The sequence below is a fragment of the Styela clava genome, chromosome 5 (assembly GCF_964204865.1).
Source record: "Styela clava chromosome 5, kaStyClav1.hap1.2, whole genome shotgun sequence".
In the NCBI taxonomy this organism is placed as follows: domain Eukaryota; kingdom Metazoa; phylum Chordata; class Ascidiacea; order Stolidobranchia; family Styelidae; genus Styela; species Styela clava.
The window spans coordinates 12,942,179-12,962,713 of NC_135254.1; the positions used below are offsets into that span (position 1 = coordinate 12,942,179).

At 36.9% G+C, this 20,535-nt stretch overlaps 2 protein-coding genes across 2 annotated transcripts; both read left to right on the forward strand.

The window, feature by feature from the left end:
- Window positions 1-4,627: 4,627 nt before the first annotated feature.
- On the forward strand, window positions 4,628-7,183 carry LOC120344184 (CCR4-NOT transcription complex subunit 3-like). Its single transcript, XM_039413294.2, has one exon. The coding sequence runs from the start codon at window positions 4,672-4,674 to the stop codon at window positions 6,880-6,882; it is 2,211 nt and encodes a 736-aa protein (XP_039269228.2). The 5' UTR covers window positions 4,628-4,671; the 3' UTR covers window positions 6,883-7,183.
- Window positions 7,184-13,211: 6,028 nt separating this feature from the next.
- On the forward strand, window positions 13,212-17,318 carry LOC120344387 (tubulin-specific chaperone D-like). The gene has a single exon (XM_039413593.2). The coding sequence runs from the start codon at window positions 13,250-13,252 to the stop codon at window positions 16,808-16,810; it is 3,561 nt and encodes a 1,186-aa protein (XP_039269527.2). The 5' UTR covers window positions 13,212-13,249; the 3' UTR covers window positions 16,811-17,318.
- The last annotated feature ends 3,217 nt before the right edge of the window (window positions 17,319-20,535 follow it).

Genomic DNA, 20,535 nt, shown 5'->3' on the forward strand with positions numbered 1-20,535 from the left:
CATCTAAGAATACGCTCGCCACCGCATCTCTGATCCCCCTGGGAGTTTCACAGGTTCCAATCCCATGCGGGGATAGTTATGTGCGAGGGGATTGCAGCTCTCCTCCCACTGAGGGTGGTTCACACGACCGCTGGTCGATTACGACATCCCCCACCATCAAGTCCATGCTTCTGAAACAAATAACTGGCTAACTAATCCCGACATAGAATGGTAATCGTACGATGTTGCACCTTGCAATCTGTCCCCAACCACAAATAAATTCTACCCTAAAAACTACCCACATTGGTAGGCATAGTTGCGTTTTAAATTGAAAGAAATCTTCATTAATGGTCAGAAGGTGTTGTCTGATTGTTTTGTTAGTTAGCAGGTAATTTATTACTGATCTGTTACACAAACTTGGCACTGTCAAATGATGATTAGTGTTTAATTTATTTTCATGAAAAAGGGAAGCTAACCCATTATCAGCTGCTTATATATCCCATCGATATTTGAATTTTTGCCATCCCCAGAGAGGAAGAGAATAGTTAGAAAAAGGGGGATTTTGAAGAAAGGCAAAAGGCAGGACCATTTCAACAAATTCTGTTAACTTGTATGCGTTGCAATATTAATTTGCAGTTGTTAGCATAAACATTTAATGTCTCTTTCGACTAGACCTACCACACTTTAAAAAAAGCCGCCTACACCCCTTTTTCACTAGAACCATAATACTGTAAAATATTTGAAAGAAATTACCCCCGAGGCATCATATCTTCCATTTGAAAGGGCTGTGGAGGCAAATACATTTTTTACTCTAAATTATGGAATGTTACTTCCAGGTTATCTTATCCTCGCTTAAAGATATCTTGAGGTTAGTGACTCCAACTGACCCATGCATGCCACACTGAAAATTCTCTTGTGTACCCATAAAATAAGGCTGTTGGAGCCTTTAGACCTTGAAAACAGTCGAATCTGAGCACGATGGATTCATGTGAAACACGTAATATGCATTTAGAGGCAAAAATATCCCATCCTGAGCAGCACCGATCCACAACCTCCTGCCTATGGAATCAAAACATTAGACAAATTGGTGTATTGTGCGCATTCACAAATCTTTGCGAATCAAGTGTGCCTTTTGACTAAAGAAAATTTAGCATTGAAATGGTCAATCTCAATATCAACCTAGTATCTGCAGATAAAACCAATTGTTTTTTAAAAATACATTTTTGATGTGCTTTATTTTTTAAATATAATTTATAATTACTGTAAAGTGTGTGATACATTTGGTACCATGAATACCATTTGCAAATTATCTTGGGTTACACCCCTCTCAAATAGAGGTTTAGACTCTTAAGTCATATCTCATAATATTCTTTTAACAAAACGTTGCGGCTAGCCGGCTACCCATCAGAATTTACTTTCAGATCACAAAGTCGCAATATTACGCCTCGGAAAGTTTCATTGGCAACTGTTGTAGTATGTCTGGTTGTAGTATCGGTGTCCAACGTTAGACAAAAACCTTCACTACCAGACCCACCGAAACAATTTTTTTTTCTTGATAGGGTCGTCTTGAAGTTGCTTTCGTTAAAGCACAATTGACACTTTATCTCCACCAATCCACAGTAATCACAAGTTACTTTGTCATTACGATAAGCATCAATAAATGGATCCTGAGGATGTATTATCAAGTCACGCAAGATGAGGTCTTGTGTCACTGTGGTCTTGTTGCAACTCATACTTTGCCATCCATCTATTCCATGGTCGCACCTATATCTGTAAGATAATGGATACAGATAGAGTTTTCATAAAAACTAACGATCAAGGAGTGTGAAATTTATGTCCATATCCCACCACATCCACTAGTCGTAAATGAATTTGATTCCGGGTAGCATATATTTTTTACCAATCACCATAAAAAAATCACTATGGATCAGTTGTACAAGCTCCCACCATTAGGATAGGATTTAGGGGGGGGGGGGGGGGGGCAGTTATTTGTTTTCAGAAGCATGGACTTGGATGGTGGGGAATGGTCGTAACCGATCAGCGGTCATGTGAACCACCCTCGGTGGGAGTAGAGCTGCAATCCTCTCGCACATAACTATCCCCGCATGGGATTGAAACCTGTGAAACTACCAGGGTGATCACAGAGGCGGTTGCGAGCGTATTCCTAGATGGCGAATTCAATTGAATTCTGGTTATTTTTTGCATGACCACTGGTGTTAAACTTTAGTTATCTATTCAATCACACTTAGTAATAGATTACCTGCTAATTAGGGAAACAATACCTTATAGCAATTGATTATTAATTCCTTACTGTCTTACACAAGTCAAGTCTGCAACTGTAAGTAGGCCCACGCCTAGGCCTACTAATAACAGTAGTTTGTCATCTGCTTTCCGTTGAAATGAGGGAGCTTGTGAATATTTAAAGAAATTGATAACGGCACACTATCACCACATTATCACTAACCATCAACGAAGTGCTGTCCGCAAACATTGAAACACAAGTAAGATGGCTTCTGGACTTGACACCAAGCAGTTCTGCCAATAGGCAATAGATGATATCCACATTGCGCGACGTCCCGGATCTTTTGAAATCAGTGGAATATAACTGAAGATCTATTTCGTTGTCTATACTATACGTACAGCCAACGGAACAATACGAAATAACCATTTTCAACAACCAAACAAAACGGAAACGTATAATCCGACTTGCAACTGACAGGAGCCAAATGGACGTTTTTGTTTTATTGCCGTCCAGTAACAAAGTCACGTGACCCGTGCAAGTCCTCTATAAACTGAAAATCGGGAAAGTAGCTAAAAACTTGAAAGAGAATTGAGACGTGCCAATTTTGCCAAGCAAACAACACATTGGAATCGGAAATGTTAGTCGCAGTTTCAAGCCAACGAGAAGTCAAGATAAGGAAATATGTTGTCGGAAATATTGAAATTGTGATCAATATCTCATGCAGGGCGCAAGTTTATTTACTTCAGTTTTTATGCAATTTCTTTATTGACATAGATTAAAATGACGAACATTCTTCTCGGACTGTGCGAGCACTCAAACATTGGCAAACTCGAGATGGCGCTATGTGTCATGCATCTATCTTCGACCAAACCGGAAATTTATTTTTGTGAAGTACTACTGACGCCTTTCGGGCATTTGGTTCATATTTTCTGTCGTAACTGTATTTGATCTTGGCGCTTCCGAATAATGTTGTTTTTGTTTATTGGAATTATTGTTGTTAAATTGACGATTATTTCCTAATACATTCTGCATTTATGGTTCTGGAAGCCTTTAATCACAGCATCGAGACAGTTCTTCTGTTCGAAACAATATTTTGCTGTTTTCATTTAACTCATTCTCTATCTTGCCTTGGATGCTTGGCAAACAGGCGTTTTAGGGGATGGTTGCAGAGAAAATAAAATTACTAGTCATGAGACTGAAAATGATGAATGGGCTATAACGCAGTGCGTGGCCTAAGTAGTCTATAACTGTATAACGTTAGACAAACTAAAACAAAAATAGTATTACTGTTTTATGAAATTATCAACTGAAATACAAAAAGATTGTTTGTTTGTGACCTGGCTGGCTTTTCATCTGTTTATTTTTGGAGTAGTCACTATTGGTATAGGCGAAATTTCTTCCAGTCTTTAACTTTCTGGCCTCTCATCCTCTTGTTGAAGCAAATGCAGCTTTGGAATCGTATTTTTTGCTGAATGTGTTTGTAGCGATAAACTTTTCAGATTGTGATTGGAATGAATTGTATTGAGTTACCAGTATAGGCCTAGTTGCTGCTTCTCTTATTTTAAATCCTATTTAATTAATGTTGGGCATATTATTGAAACGTTAGCTAGTATATCACCTTTTCATCAAAGTAGATGTCTGCTGTTACTGTGTTGACAGTGTTAATGTACATGTTGTCCATGTTTCTAACTGCTACTGTGCTATAAGTTCTTTTGCATTTGGAACTTGCTGTATACTTACAAAAAAGTTTTCTTGTTGTCTTTTGTATATCCATAGTTTATGCACGTATCAGGTTTGATGCAGGGCCATTAATTGTGGATATCACAAACCATACTTCAGAGTTTAATAAAGTCGTAGACTATACGAATTATGGAATTATCCAATACTGCAGTGTTCTTGTACAACTATCAGGTTACAAGCTTATAAGTATATAGCAATTGAACTCATTGTTGCCGCTGTCTGACTGTTATGAATTTATAATAACATGCTCAGTTAGAATAATGCAGTTTTTAGGGACCTTCTTACACATCAGTGTGATGTGAAAATATAACAGTATAAACTACTGTATATCGATATTAACAGCAATTCGACAATATCTATACTCTTGATATATAAAGTTTATGGGAGTAGTGTAATTAGAAAGGAAGATTTCAAATCCTGTGCTGAATTAGTTAAAAGCATTGGTACAAAACTTATGATAGTTCAATTGTACCATTTTCATATCAAAAATCATTGAAAAGACGATGTCATTAATTACGAGACATGTGAAAAAGAGATTCTAGAAATATGATAACGAACATAGATATATGCAACCTTTCAGCTTCATCTTTGATACTGGCATTGAGTATGGTAGATAAAAGCATTTGATATAGGCTTTTTTTAAATGCAATTAATCCGTGTATATGTTTTAATTCTCCATAATTTCAGCTATTTTTGGCTTTAATAACATCATGGCCGACAAACGACGATTGCAAGGAGAGATTGATCGATGTCTAAAAAAGGTGCAAGAAGGTGTTGATACATTTGAAGATATTTGGCAAAAACTTCATAATGCGGCCAACACAAATCAAAAAGATAAATATGAAAGTGATCTCAAAAAAGAGATTAAAAAACTTCAAAGATTACGGGACCAAATCAAAACGTGGGCCGCTTCGAATGAAATTAAGGATAAAAAGAATTTACTGGACAATAGAAAGTTAATTGAAACCCAAATGGAGCGGTTTAAAGTTGTCGAAAGGGAAACAAAAACAAAAGCCTATTCAAAAGAAGGCTTAGGTCTCGCGGCGAAAATTGACCCTGCACAAAAAGAGAGAGAAGAGACGATGCAGTGGTTACAACATACGATTGATAAACTCGGTCTACAAGTTGAAATTTTCGAAAGTAGAATTGAAAGTAATTCATCACATTCTCGTAAGAAGAAAATTGATGGCGAGAAGCAAAAACAAAATGATGAAATGAAAGCTCATGTGGAAAGGCACAAGTTTCATATAAACAAGTTGGAAACATTAATGAGAATGTTAGATAATCAAACCATCACATCAGAGAGGATTATGGAATTGCAAGATGATTTGGAATTTTATTTGGAAGCTTGTGAAGATCCAGATTATGAAGAAAATGAATTTTTGTATGAAGATCTCAATTTGGATGAAGCACTTACAGCTACCGTTGTTCCTGCAACATCTCCAGTTGAAAAGCATATGAATAATAGTCTGACTAATAGCAACAGTTCGAAGGGGGATGAAGATGTGAAATCTCTTATTGATCCAACTTTGTCAACATCACCCGTTCCCAATAATGGTCATTCATCTTCATCAAGTCATAACAGTAAAGATGATACTGATTCAAGGAGTAGGAATAGATCTGGAGCATCTGATGATATCTTATCACCTAGGAAGGGTTCTTTGACGTCGTATTCATCTACTGCCAATTCATCGAAACCTGCATCTAGAAGTCATTCCACGAGCACAACACCTAACAAGCTCAATCAGAAGAGTACGCACGTACAGGCATATGCAGCTGCAGCAAGTGGACAACCGACGCAAAATCAAGTTCACCATTCGCAAACGATATCAGATACACATTCCAATGCGGTTGAACATAGTGGATTAGGAGCAGTTAAAAATCTCAATAAGTCCCTTCAAAAATCAGTAGAAAAATCAACAACTTGGCAAACACCAAATAATGTTGTTTCTTCATCAATTTCGTTAACAAATTTAGATGTGCAAAGCACAGTGAATAGTTTGTTAACATCTGTGGCTTCAAGTGGATTAGGTATTAATGGTGTTGTTACTGCAGTTCCTGAAGAGAAGTCCGCGCCTTCATCGTTGGACATTGTTTTGGTATCAAAACTGACAAACGATTTGTCAACAACACAACCAAGTAAGGTACCAACTCCAATATCATTACCTGAAGTACAACCCTCTCCACATGATAATTTGGTTACATCTGCCTTCTTGAATAATAATTTTAATTTAAAAAGCATTGCAGAACAAGCAGTCGTGGAGGCAGGTTTAGGACAGCCGGAACAGACATCTTCACCCTTTTCTCAGGATTCTAATCTATCAATAAACACTTCTGCCCCATCAAAAGCAGATTTGACGTCTTTGAGCAGCTCAATGCAACAACAGCAGTCCAACTTGATACGACAAATCCCTAATGGCTCCGGGGAAACCAGAATGGCTCCTTTACTTGGTGTTGCACCTCTCGGCCCTGTTCCGCTTAATAAAGATAACATGTACCAGCAAGCAATGCTCGAGGCTTCTTGGAGACATATGCCGCACCCATCTGATTCCGAAAGGCTTCGCCATTACTTGCCAAGAAATCCGTGCCCCACACCGGCATACTACCACCAGACTCCACTTCCTCATCACGATTCCATAGATTTTTATCTTCGACTTTCGACGGAAACATTATTCTTTATATTTTACTACATGGAGGCGACGAAAGCTCAGTACATGGCTGCTAAAGCTTTGAAAAAACAATCATGGAGGTTTCACACCAAGTACATGATGTGGTTTCAAAGGCACGAGGAGCCAAAAACGATCACTGATGAATATGAACAAGGGACATATATTTATTTTGACTACGAGAAATGGGGACAGCGCAAAAAGGAAGGTTTCACATTTGAGTACAGATACCTGGAAGACAGGGAGCTTCCATAATAATATTTTGTCTCCCCCAGCTTACAAATTGGCAGTGCTAGTAAGATATGGGTCTTTCTATGCACAGGCACTTACCGTAACCATTACTGCAATGAATAGTATTGTGTATTACTATCAATGACACACTCTTATATATGGGTATGGTATTGCAGTATGACCCTTTTATTCAAAAATATAAGTCGTTTTTTGAAGCAATTAAAATGCTATAACCACCACCCATCTGGTACTTGTCCCTTTTCTAAAAACCCATATGTTAGGTCTAAGTTATGTACAATGTGATGGAATAAACAGAACACCCGTGTCTTGGTTATGCTTTCATTTGCAGAGCTAATTTCAATCAATGAATTTGTTTTGGAAAAGTTAAAAATCCCTTTCCTGAACATTTACATTTGTGTGTCGAAAGTTGGTATGCCCCCATCTTGTGTTTTCAGGGAATAAAACCCTTGGAATAGGTTTGGCGGTGACTGTACATTTGAACCCACATATATTTGAACCCATACATTTGCACTCGTATATCCGAGGGTTCAATCTATATGAGGGTGCTAAAATCCATGGGTTAGGGTTAGTATGGGTTCAAATATTCATAAAAAAAAATGTTTCCATAGGTGCAATGGTACACAGGTGCCATTGTCGTGGGTTCAAATTACGGGTTCAAGTGTAATGGAACCAGGTTTCGCATATTTTCATAATCTGATTGTCCCAAATCGATTATAGAAATAGAATTTGTGAAGTAATTCAAAACGGGGGGGGGGGGATCAAATATCCTAAATGACCGTTCTGAAGTGGAAGATACCCAATTTGATATCATTTTCAAGTCACATTAGAAACGCAGAATTTAGTTTATATCTCCCATCTGGTAGTTCCTGCTCGAACATCCGATCGGTGTAGTTAGACAAGCTATCCGGCTTGAGTAAATTTGAATAGTAAATTCGCGCCTGGCCAAGGTGACGTTTAGCATTGTGGTCGACTGTGCTGGGAACTCACGCACCAAAGACGTGTATCATGGCTTCTGGCATGGGGTTCTAAAAGTGCGAAGGGAAGAGTTTTGCGAGCGTTGTCGAATTTCAATATTCCCGGCAATTATTTTCAGGTGTTTAAAGTTTTATGTTTATTTTGATCTCCCATTAAAACTTAACAATGACGCGAGGGCAAAATACAAAAAAAAATGAAACTTGAAGCAAGGTTTTAAGACTTACAAAGCACGCGTCTCTCATCTATAATAACAAAAGCAATGCCCTCGACTAGATGCGCATTTTAAGTAATTTCAAGTAAAGTATTTGCGCTCGGCTCGGCGGTGTGGCGCATCGTGCTGAGCGTTAGGAATACGCTTGCCAACGCATCTCTGATTACCCTTCGTGGGATCGCAGGTTCGAATCCCATGCGGAAATGATCACGTGCGAGAGGATTGCTGGACTCCTCGCCGCCGTAAGGTGGTTCACGTAACCGCTGGTCGGTTACAGCTTCCTCTACCATCAAGTCCATGCCTGCGAAAACAAATAACTGGCTAGCTAATTCCATACCCGACATGAACTGGTAACCGGGCGAGAGGCCGCGGTTCTTCATAGGATTAAAGCGTCTTATCGGCCTTCTTCTCCCCAGGGATAAATATGTAAATCCTATCCTATACGCCCATGCTATCGGGCCAATACAGCATGTACAACGTGAAGTACAAATTATGAAAGTTGACAAAATGTTTTGGTTGGCGTGATGCCGCCAATTACAACAATCAGACAGTGCTGCAGCAATCAGTATAACAAAAGCAAGGCAAGTGAATTTGTGCTCCCTCATGTCATGCAGCATAGTGCATAAAATTTGGGTGACTTCTGTGCGGAATTTGAATATAAATTATAATGAGTATAAATATTATGGTTTAAATATTGAACGAAGGTGTGTATACGAGCAGTTATAATAGCGATGACTCAATGCAGAAACCAATATACTGTATATATATTTATTCAATCGATGTGTAAAATATTGCTCGTCTGCATATTACAGTTCAATAACATCCATTTGCGCGATAGGTTGATTTGGTCCCAGAACGCGACTCGTCAGCATATTCCAATTGAAAAATATACATGTGTACAACTATATTAGCGATGACACAGCGTCCTATTTCATGGTACGCTTTGAATCCGCTTCAAGTTCCAAGAATCCGCTGATCAAATTGGGTGGCGCGGCGCAAAAAAAAAAAACTTCGTTTAGCATTTTGCGGATTTTCGATTAAATAGCTGACAGGGATCCTGGCTGTCGCATTTTTGTTATCGTCAGGGGTCCATCGCTCAATTATTTTTGGTCGCGACTCAAAAATATGGTTTTCGAACTATCGCTACCCAATGTTTTTTAATGCAGTTCTGTGCAAAGTTTACTTAGCTTAAAATCTCTAAAAAGCTATAAACTCATTTTCATTGTTGTTTATCGCATTACCTATCATGCATATTTATATCAACTGTAACCAGGACCGGATTAAGACAACGCGAGGCCTCTAGCTAGCTGCTAGGGCGCTAGGCTATGACGTTTGTGAGCCCTTCTTAACAATGGTGCATAATATGACGTCAAAATATGTGTATAAAAATTTGAGAAAATATTATGACGACATGAATAAAAACTAAAATAAGTGTAAAATACGAATTTTTAGTTAAAGTAAAGATACGAACGTTCATGGAGATGGGATAGTAAATTAAATTAGGAAACTCAATGCTGTTATAAAACGTCATTTCATCAATTTCTAGTCGCGACTGGAATAAAGGCGGGCATGGATTACTGATAAATTATACATTACTGTTAAATGAAATGATCATTCCATTGATTAAATTAAAAGAGATGTATTATGAAAAATATTCGAAATAGCACAAAATATAATAATTCTTAGATTCGTTGTTGCTTAAATAAATTAGTATATCGATATTTTCTTATCTTTTTTAAAAAGAAATTAGGCTATTTAATCAATCTAAATTAGCATATTTTATTTTTAAGATTGAAGGGGTACCCTTTTACAAATTTAGACAAATTCGCTTATTTAACCCTGTCAAGTCGTCAGTCTTTCAAAACGATTTCATATTTGGGACAATAACTAATGACCTGAACGATAAATTAAACAAATATGAGTTTTTGAAATTTCAAAGCGAAGAATAGTTCAAAATTGTACGTTGAAGCACCTAGGCTTCGACCTTCCTTGCATAATATTAAATCCGACATTGACTACGACATTTATTGTCATTTTCATCTTACTATACATATTCTCAGTACCCATGATTTGGTTGCAAGGGGAATTGGGGCATTTCATAATTTATATTTTATGATGCCGAAATATGATGTCATATTTTACACATCGGAAAAATTCTACTGTTATGCCTTATAAGGTTTCCATTAAAATCCAACCAAATTCGGCTCAGCAAGACACCATTGGTTTCTTAGCGGCCGCTCATACATTTTTCCGCTTAGATTAATTTTCAGGTAAGATGAGCAGGTTACAATATCATGTTTCTGTAAGAACTTTTGGAAGAGATATTTAATAAAGCTTCTATAAACAAAATCCAGAACCACGTTAAATCATGTCACATTTTCCTTCATTTAAATATAAACATCAATAGTTTAAATTAAATAGTTTAATTTATTGTTCCACTCTGATTATTGAAGTGTATTATTGGACAATATATATTTCCCCAAATTTCTAACTTTTGTTCCTGTTATTTATTTACTTTTTATTTGGTTAATTATTAACTGTTGACATATTTTAGGTAAGTGAACTTCTAACACTTGGTAGAATAAATAAATTTTTGAATTTGCATGTGAAATGCATTTATGAAATGCATGTACGTCATGAAGGCATTTGAATATTTTAATTATAGAACTGAAGAGGACCAAAGCATATATAATGCTTATATGGAGTATAATATTGGACACCAGATGAGCAATTATTTCAAAATGAATATGAAAAACAATATAGCACATAGATGCATTCCTCACGAAAACTACAAATGCAATATGGAATTTCTAAAAAAATACAGCATAAAACCTGAAGATGTGAAGCATGGTGAACACAAAGTATTATATGACTTGATTGTACGCAATAAATGTGCCCGGGAATTGAGGATATTATATCCTGTTAACCTAAAGAGTGCATATGCGAGTATACACCACAAGATACTACCGAATAGTATGAAAGAATTTAATTATAAAGTTATGTGGAATATTTTGCTCTTAAAGACATTGCCAAGAATTAGAAACATAGCAGGAGATGAAATATGTGTATTAGGCAAGAAAGAATCAGAATTTATTTAGAAACTTATTTATTTTGGAAATGTACATTTGCCCAATCAGTGCTCAATAAATTAGTCGGAAATTTGAAAAAATACAAACTAAAGAAAGATTTCAAAACTTGTTTAATGCTTGATTTCAGTGAATATGCATTTTATCAAAATGCTGAAGAGTTGGAGTGTATAATCCTTGTAATGTCAATCACCAGACATAAGATATGGCTCGAAAAAAATGAAGCTGTATTTCAAAACGTAATGCCTAATGTGGACAGAGTTGTCAAAAAGGTTAAAATGTCGATTGTTGGTCGTAAAAATATAGAGAATCAAAAGAATGACTCTAAGTACGAAAATGTTATGCAAAAACTGTATAACATTTTATTTAGAACGTTGTAAAGGCTTTAATGGACTAAATCTACTATTGTATTGTACAACAATATACATATTTTTTACATGTATATATATTAACTGTAATAATACAATAATCTAAATTAATTATGAATATGTGAAAAATTTGTTGGAATATGACAACCAATGGCTTGGATCTTCAAATGGAATACATGTTGAATGAAAAAATTATACATGGAATTGGTGAATGATTCATTAATCAAATTAATATTCTTATTATGATGAAAATGCATGGCTAATTAACTTATTATATTATTAGAAAAAATAAAAATAAATAGATCGAATTGGAATTTTTGACTCCAAGTAGCACTTTCATTTTAACGTTGTTTTCGCATCGCGTATTTGAAGAATTCAGCAAATGGGTCTTTTGTTTTATGGATGGCGTTTCGGTCTGGGCTGCCCAGATTGGGAGCAATGGGCGTTACGAATTGCGGTATCACCTGCGTCCTAATGCCTAGAAAAATGCGGGGCCACTCGTCATACGGCGGTACGGTACCGTACCTGTTAATAATTAACGAACGGTGGTTGACACGAGTGCAGTGCAGGGGCGGGTTGTGACTTGTGAACATGGCCCCTCGTCTCCATCTCCGAACAGACAGACCTTTCGATCTGTCGGTCAGTTAGATACGGCTGTACGGTACTGCACCGGTGGCAGAATATGTTAATTTATTTTTTGAATCTTGCCTACCAGAAAACTCAATTTTACTCAATAAAAAATGTTAAAACTGTACCGGTAGTCCAATGAACGTCCGGAGAAATCTTATGCGAACACTGTAAATACAGCTACAGGCCATGCAAAAATATCCGCACTTGCAGCTCATCGTGCTATAAAGCGCTAGGTTTACGCTCGCCACCTCACCTCTGATTACATTGCGTGGGTTCGCAGGTTTGAATGCCATGAGCGGGGATGGTTATGTGCGAGAGGATTGCTGGACTCCTAGCCGCCATTCATTCAAGTCCATGCTACAAAAAAAATAATCAACTTATCCTGTACCCGACATGGAATGGTAACTGGTTGAGAAGCTGTGGTTTGCCATATGGTTAAGCCGTCTTTTAGGTTTTCCTCTCCCTCAGGATAAATAGGTAAATTCTAATCTATTGCTTGTAACACATAAAGATTACATACGATGCCACATACATGTTAACATACTCGCAGGCGCCATTACGGGGGCCGCCGCTATACTTTGGCAAGCTGTATTTCGTTATCGTGGCATCCCAGTGACGCAATTTTTGACGTCATCAGATGATGACAACATCAGGTGGGGCCCAGGAATCATATATCCAAAAATTGCCACACCAGGCCCACTAGAAGTCATTCAGGTAGGAAACTACACAAGACCCATTACAGCAATATATGTTAATATTTGCATTTATTCTAATGCTGTGGTATGATAATACTGTATTAAATGTAAATCTGTTAACTTATAAATTGGTATGTCTTTTAATATTAAACAGGATGTGAAATAATAAACTGCAAAAGTAAAAAGTTGAAACTAGAGAGACAAAAATTTACATAAGTCTCTTATAACTATATAAATACAGAAATATATTTTAAAATTTCCCAAATCTGCAAATACTCAAATAAGTTAGTATGTTCAGATGTATGTTTCTGTGTTTGCTTATACATGCACCAAACTATAGCACTAATAAAAAATAAATGGCTATCATTTATCAATGCATATTGCAGCAGATATAATAAGTTAATTATGTCTAGTACTGACACTGCATTAACTCAGGAAGAGGAAGATTTCCTGGCAAAAGGGGATGTGAAAGACCACTTTGCCGAGTACAACGAAGTAATAAAAATAATAGATGATTTACATCACGCTTATGCCAACCAGACTAAATCTGAACTATCTGATGAAGGGTTTAATTTCATTTTGAATAAGTATCAAGAGCAGCCCCATCTCTTGGATCCTCATCTGGAGGAGCTCCTAACAAAACTTCTGAAGCTTGTACGTACAACTGAAACAGGGAAGCTACTTCATCATGCTTTCAAATATCTATATCTGATCACAAAAGTTCGTGGACATAAAGCTATTGTGAGACTTTTTCCTCATGAAGTAAGTGATCTTGAACCTATTATGACGATGTTGTCAAAACAGAATCCATACGACAGAGAAACATGGGAAAACAAATACATGCTTTTACTGTGGCTTTCCATGATATGCCTGATACCATTTGATATGGATAAGTTCGATTCCGAGGGTAGTAAACCTCTTATCGAACGCATAATTGATGTAGCGAAGTTATATCTTATGCTTTATGGGGATAAATGCCAAGAAGCCGCTGCTTTGGTTTTATCTAAGATCTTGACAAGACCTGATGCACAAGAGCAACATTTGCCAAACTTTATCACCTGGTGTGTTGAGAAAATATGCGATTTTAAAAAGGAAGACAGTGCTGGAATTGCAACATTACAAGGACCGCTACTCGCTCTGGCAACCATCTTCGCAGTGGGTAAACGAAGCAGTATAATACCCTTTGCACCTATTGTATTACAAGCAATTCAAAAAGAGGATTTACCCCATAATCAACATTCCCAAATTAGAAAACTGAGTGTAAAACTGGTTCAGAGATTGGGCATCACGTTTTTGAAGCCTATACTGCCAAAATGGAGGTACCAACGTGGTTGTCGTTCGTTGAAAGATACCTTGAAATCTCAAAATCAAGATGCAGCTGACAAAACCAATATTGATGGAGAAGAGGATGAATACGATGTTCCTGATGAAATTGAGTCGGTGATTGAATGTCTTATGAATGCCCTATATGATTCAGATACGATCGTTCGTTGGTCAGCTGCAAAGGGTATCGGACGAGTGACCAGTCGCTTACCACGGGATTTAGCAGATGAAGTAGTCGGGTCTGTGCTTGATTGCTTTTCCGACACCCAAGCTGATGGTGCTTATCATGGAGGTTGTTTGACTTTAGCGGAGTTGGGGAGACGTGGTCTTCTTTTGCCTCATAGATTAGAAGAGGTTGTTCCAATTTTGCTTCATGCCCTTGTTTTTGACCTCAAACGTGGAGCTTTTAGTGTAGGTGCGAATGTGAGAGATTCAGCTTGTTATCTGGCTTGGTCTTTTGCAAGAGCATATAATGCTGAAACTATAGCACCATATGTTGAGAAGATTGCAAGATCATTGCTTATCGTGACAGCATATGATAGAGAAGTAAACTGCAGACGTGCTGCTTCAGCGGCATTTCAAGAGAATGTTGGTCGACAAGGACAATTTCCTCATGGAATCGATATCTTGACGAAAGCAGATTATTTTGCAGTTGGTAGTCGTACTGATTCTTATTTGGTGATTGGGCCTTATATCGCCAGTTTCAAAGAATACACTGTGACGTTCATTGATCATTTATGTGAACGAAAAGTTGACCACTGGGATCCTGAAATCAGATTATTGACCGCAATAGCACTTCATAATCTTGTACCTATAAGTCCAACTTATATGGCAGATGCTGTTTTAGCTAAATTGCTGCCTATGTGCACTGGCATAGATCTCGTTGCACGACACGGCAGTATCATAGCAGTTGCTGAAATCATACATTCTTTATCTGGAGTGGAAACAAGCACAGGATCTGTTGGTTTGATTTCGAGAAATAAACATCTGAAAACAGCTTTTGGTATATGCAAGGAACTGCAGAATGCTTCGGTGTTTCGTGGCTTTGGAAATGAACTGATGAGACTCGCTATTTGTCACTTAATCACAAGAGTTTCTGAATGTAGAGCGCTGATTAAACCTCCTCCCGCAGCAACAAAAAGTTGGCTGAAAGTGATCCACGACACTTTATCTAATTTGGATTGGTATGTAGATGTAGAAAAAGTCTGTAATGCTGCAGTGAAGGCTTTAGCCGAAGTAAATCACATTACTATTCCTACTGGTGATTTCACTGAAGTAGCGTTAAATCAGAAATCTGATGGCAAAGCAAACGATGTGCTTGATAGTTATATACTCAAGCTGAAAAGTTCATCGGAAAAAGAGAGAATTGGTTATTCTCAAGCTATTTCTGCGCTTCCTAAGCATGTTGTAAATGGAAGATACATGAAGATATTGAATGCTTTGATGGCAGCAACTAAAAAATCTGGAAGTGCGGACGCCGCATTTGCAGAAGCTCATATGCATGCAGTCCAAGCATTGGTAAAAATATGTAAAGGAATGGACATTAAAAAAGATGGAAATCCGGATGAGGCCCTGTGTGTAACAAACGTGAATGATGTTTATGAAACCTTGATTCACTGTTTATCTGATTATACTAAAGACAACAGGGGTGATATAGGATCCATTGTACGGCTGGCCGGAATTCGTGGTCTGGAGATGATAACACTAGAAATAGTTCAAAAGGATAAATCCATTTTAAACAAAGAAATCATTCGAAAGTTGATGTGTTCTGTGCTACAACAATCAGGTGAAAAAATTCATAAAGTTCGTGATGGAGCCAGAGATGCTTTATTCTCACTTCTCCACAACAATCCTAAAGTTCCGTTTATACCACATCATGATGAACTTGTACCCATATTCATCAACAGAGGTTACATGCCTCGTATGAAAGGCTTATACCGAATGACAAGCAAAGTATTGATGTTCGACACGTATCTGTATAACATGCTTCTCGGATTGGTAGTATCTGTTGGGGATCTCACCCAATCACTAGCTGATGCAAGCGGGGAAGCTCTTTTCGCTCATTTGGATAGCATTCACAGAAATGAAGAGCAAATGGAAAAATTTATTGACGCATTTATAAAAATATTTGAAAATCATTTGAAAGTTACAAGAGTGAGCATGCCTTTACTGAAAACGTTACAGCTTATTTTGCAGAGAGGATACTTTTCTGGTATCGCAGATGTCATGCAAGACCCTAAGAAGAAAGATTCACCACTTTCGCAAACACCCACCAAGATATTCTCACTAGTGAAGCAGGAGATTGCTAGGACAAAAGATGCCCAACGACTTTTAACAAGTATCGAAGTATTTTGTGGATTTCTACAGTTACCATCTGATGATCTTCGAAAATGTACTATTTCGCAACTTCTACGAATGCTTTGTCATGTTTATCCGAAGGTCCGACGTTCAACTGCAACTCAACTTTATGAATCTGTACTAACTTACGATGATTTGGTGTCTGACATGGACAACTTGGAAACAGTCATGACTATATTGAGTGAAACCGTTTGGGATAGTCCAGTTGATGCTCTACGTCCGATACGAAATGAACTCTGTCCATACTTTTCTGTAGCTGTTCCGAAACTAGTTTCAAAAAAATGATAAACTTTTAGTACGCACTGACGTTACCTAGAGTATAATTTAAAAAATAATTTTGCACCCAATGTGATATAGAACGTTTGATATTCTTCAGTTGTTCCTTCCAGCTCATTTTAATTCCATATTCCAAGAATTGTTCCACTGTGTGTCCCGTTATTCGCTTGGTATACATGTTGTTGATGCAATGAGGGAAACTTTTATGGTTACTAATTTCAGTTATATATTTTTCTTGTGATTGAGCAATGTTTTGTACATTTCTATTTGTAGCCTGACATAGTTTGTTCTAATTGTTGTCCACCTCAATAATTTTTTCAGTTAGAGACCTTTATCAACCATGATCAGCAATTTGACATAGAAATTTGATTAATTGCTTTGGCAATTCTCTTTTATTTAGCATGTACTGAATATTTTGTAAACACTAGCTATGAGTAGTATCCAATTCATGTATTCGTTGTTCAATTATTTTCACCTAACGTAATGTTGCTAATTAATAACTAAATGTTCACTGTTGTCATCAATTAAAATGTTTGAAATGAATGAAATTCCAGGATAGTTAGTCACATACCTGGGGCTTCATACAGGGAAATGAAATCCCTGCTTAACTTGACATTACAATTAGCAAAGTTTGTTTCTGCAGTATCGGGTTGACATATATATATAGGGTTACCATATTTTTTTGACTTCAAAGCGGGACGCCTACATTTAAAGCCATCATGGCTGTCTTCATTGACCATATTGTCATCAAAAGTTCATGCGCATATTCTCTGTCTAAATATCGGGTTCAGTTCGAAAAATAGAAAGGAATAGACGCTAACGATACAAATGGTCCGAATTTAAAAAAATTTAAGGACAGCAAAGAGAATAATGGAATAGTCTGCCGTTTTCAAGCATTGGGATTTACTTATTCGAGGTTTACCAAGCATGCTTTTCTGTAGATAATACCTTGGAAAAGACGTTGTTCGATGTTACATTCACGTGAACGTGCGAACAGGACCAATTAGAATTGATTTCACATGTGATACGTTCGCTAACAATGTTAGCGGAAACCAACAAAATAACGCATTCGCCTTCAGTAAGTAGGCCAGCGTTGCGCTACACAGCAACAACAGTTGTAGCCAATTAGTTGTTATGTAACTACAAAACTACACCAAATTGGCCCAATTCGTGAGAAACTCATTAAAAACAGAATTATTCCCGTTATAGCAATTATCATTTTCTAAAAATCCAATTTCAAGTTTTTTTAAGATTGATTTTAGAGACAAACCAAATATAGTGATTAGGTATCACTACATGGAGATTTTTAACGCATCTTCATTCACGTGGGCGTTGAAGATCGAAGGGTGAACGGGTGACTTGCAAACCAGACCAATCTACAAACAATCTATGTGATAGATAGATAGATAGTTTATTTCGAAAACTCCATATAACAAACCTAAATTAAAAATGGAGAATTCTGGAGGGCAAGCAAAACCTACAAAAAAGTTTAAAACATGAAGTATCTTATGTGCCTGCCCACCAGCACGCACACAAAAACACAAGCCCAATTAAATGAGGCTTGGGCCAAACTTAACAAACAAAATACACGATAGTAATAAACTTTCGGGCTGTTGTACTCTCTTCCAACAATTACGTTGATAATGACCAATACCTACAACCTCATGCAAAGATAATGTGGGGAGTGGAATGTAATAAAGTTGCGACGATAGTCATACTCATGAAGCCATGAAAGCTTTAAGAAAAACCAAGCCATGAAAAACTACACTGATTGCTAGATTGGGCATTGCGGAAAAGGTGATAAGTGGTTTAATATACAAACAAACGCAGTGTAGTGATAACTAATCACTATATTTGGTTTGTCTATAAAATGCAATCTTAGAAAACTTGAAATTGGATTTTTAGAAATTGATAATTGCTATAACGGGAATAATTAATTCTGTTTTTCATGAGTTTCTCACGAATTGGGCCTATTTGGTGTAGTTTTGTAGTTACATAACAACTAATTGGCTACACAGTAACGAGTACATGTTCGCGTATTATTCTGGATGGCTTAACGCCAAGCGGGAATCTTGGCTGATATGTCGGGACAGCGGGACAAGACGCTAAAAAGCGGGACGTATGGTAAGCCTACATATATACCTATATATATATATATGGGAACTAGAATCATTTGCTGTAGGAAAAATTTTTGAATTCTTTAACAATAAAAACATGAAAGCCCAAAAATGACCTTGCGGCTGGCATTTCCGCACCAAGTGTGACTGAGATGTTTTTGTGAATCCGACCAGGCAATGTGTGGGTTTTAATCACGTACTCGGAAGGCTATAAAGCAAAATAAATAAAAATCACATATCCAAGAATCCCTTTTACAATTTAGAATAACTTTGCAAAAGGGACACTATGAACACCCTAAGAAGACAACAAGATTTCTCTGGATCACATACTCTAATTATTCGCTTTTATTCCCACCAAATGCAACATGATTTCTGATTTAGAAAAACCGAGGTGTTAAAAATAACAAATATCACTCTTCACCATTTGTATTGGCGTTGATGCATAGGAGATCATTGAAGAACTTTCAGAAATTCATTTTCATTCAAAGTCGAAACGACTTGTGACATGATGCCCGATCTTAGCCAAGGTGGTCAACATACAAATCCAACAGTGAAAAGCTTTGTTTTATCAATTTTATTAAAGTACTGTACAGAAGAAAAAACATGTACCTACAAAATTTTCACAGTTGTACACTTCTACAAGCAATGTGGTAGGTTTCTATGTAAAACACAAAGCTGCGACAAACATAACATGTTCATCAATTTGAAGTGAACATTTCCTAAAATTCAGAGAGTTTAGACAGCAAGTCCTGCATGCCTACTTTAAAATTCAAAATGAGAACGATACTGCACACCAAAAGAATACACTTGTGCGTTTAAGTCCTCATACAACAATTTTACCTTACCTATCACAGCTAAAGTGATGTTTTGCTACCATGCTCTTTATCAGTTCAAGATATTATTGAAAAAAATTAATTATGGTGTTAAGATACAAAAAACAACCCATAACCTCCCAAATAGGTATGGACACTGGCATGTCAACTGTAATTTATTTTTCAACGAAAATTAGCGCATTGAAGTGGATGCATCGAGCACCTTTTAATGGTTTCATGAGAAGACTAAAAAATTGCTAGACAGGGTACACTATTTAGGTAGACTGCAAAATAATTTATTCTACATTTTTCAGTAGGAGTTGATAGTATACATTATATAAGAATTTTGGGTAAGAAATTTTGCCTTTAAAATAAAAATAGGTTAGCAAATTCAATTGTAAATCATAATTGGCATTAACGGCAACGCAATCACCTAGTCATAAAAACAACTGCATTTATCAGCTGCAATAAAACTGTTCATGAGACTGTGACATACTTTGTGGAGCGTTTCAATAAAAAAAAAACTAATGCTCCCATCTATATATTCTTCTGGATAAAGTCGCTGAAATGTAAAGAAACTATAAATACCAGGTTATCAATGTTAAGTGATATGTTATGTATAAATATATCCATAAGCCACTCAAACACTCCTGAACGAGATATCTTGGCTACGACTGGATTCAAAATAAAAACTTGCAAAACGAAACAACAGTTATCAGGTCCTGTACATGGAGTATACACAATAATGTAATTCATGATAAAACAACAACATGATGCTTCTCATTGTTTTTCAATGTCAATGTAC

Bases quoted from the DNA above. Each gene is read 5' to 3' on its own strand.
- LOC120344184 (XM_039413294.2), top strand. From the start codon at position 4,672: ATGGCCGACAAACGACGATTGCAAGGAGAGATTGATCGATGTCTAAAA.
- LOC120344387 (XM_039413593.2), top strand. From the start codon at position 13,250: ATGTCTAGTACTGACACTGCATTAACTCAGGAAGAGGAAGATTTCCTG.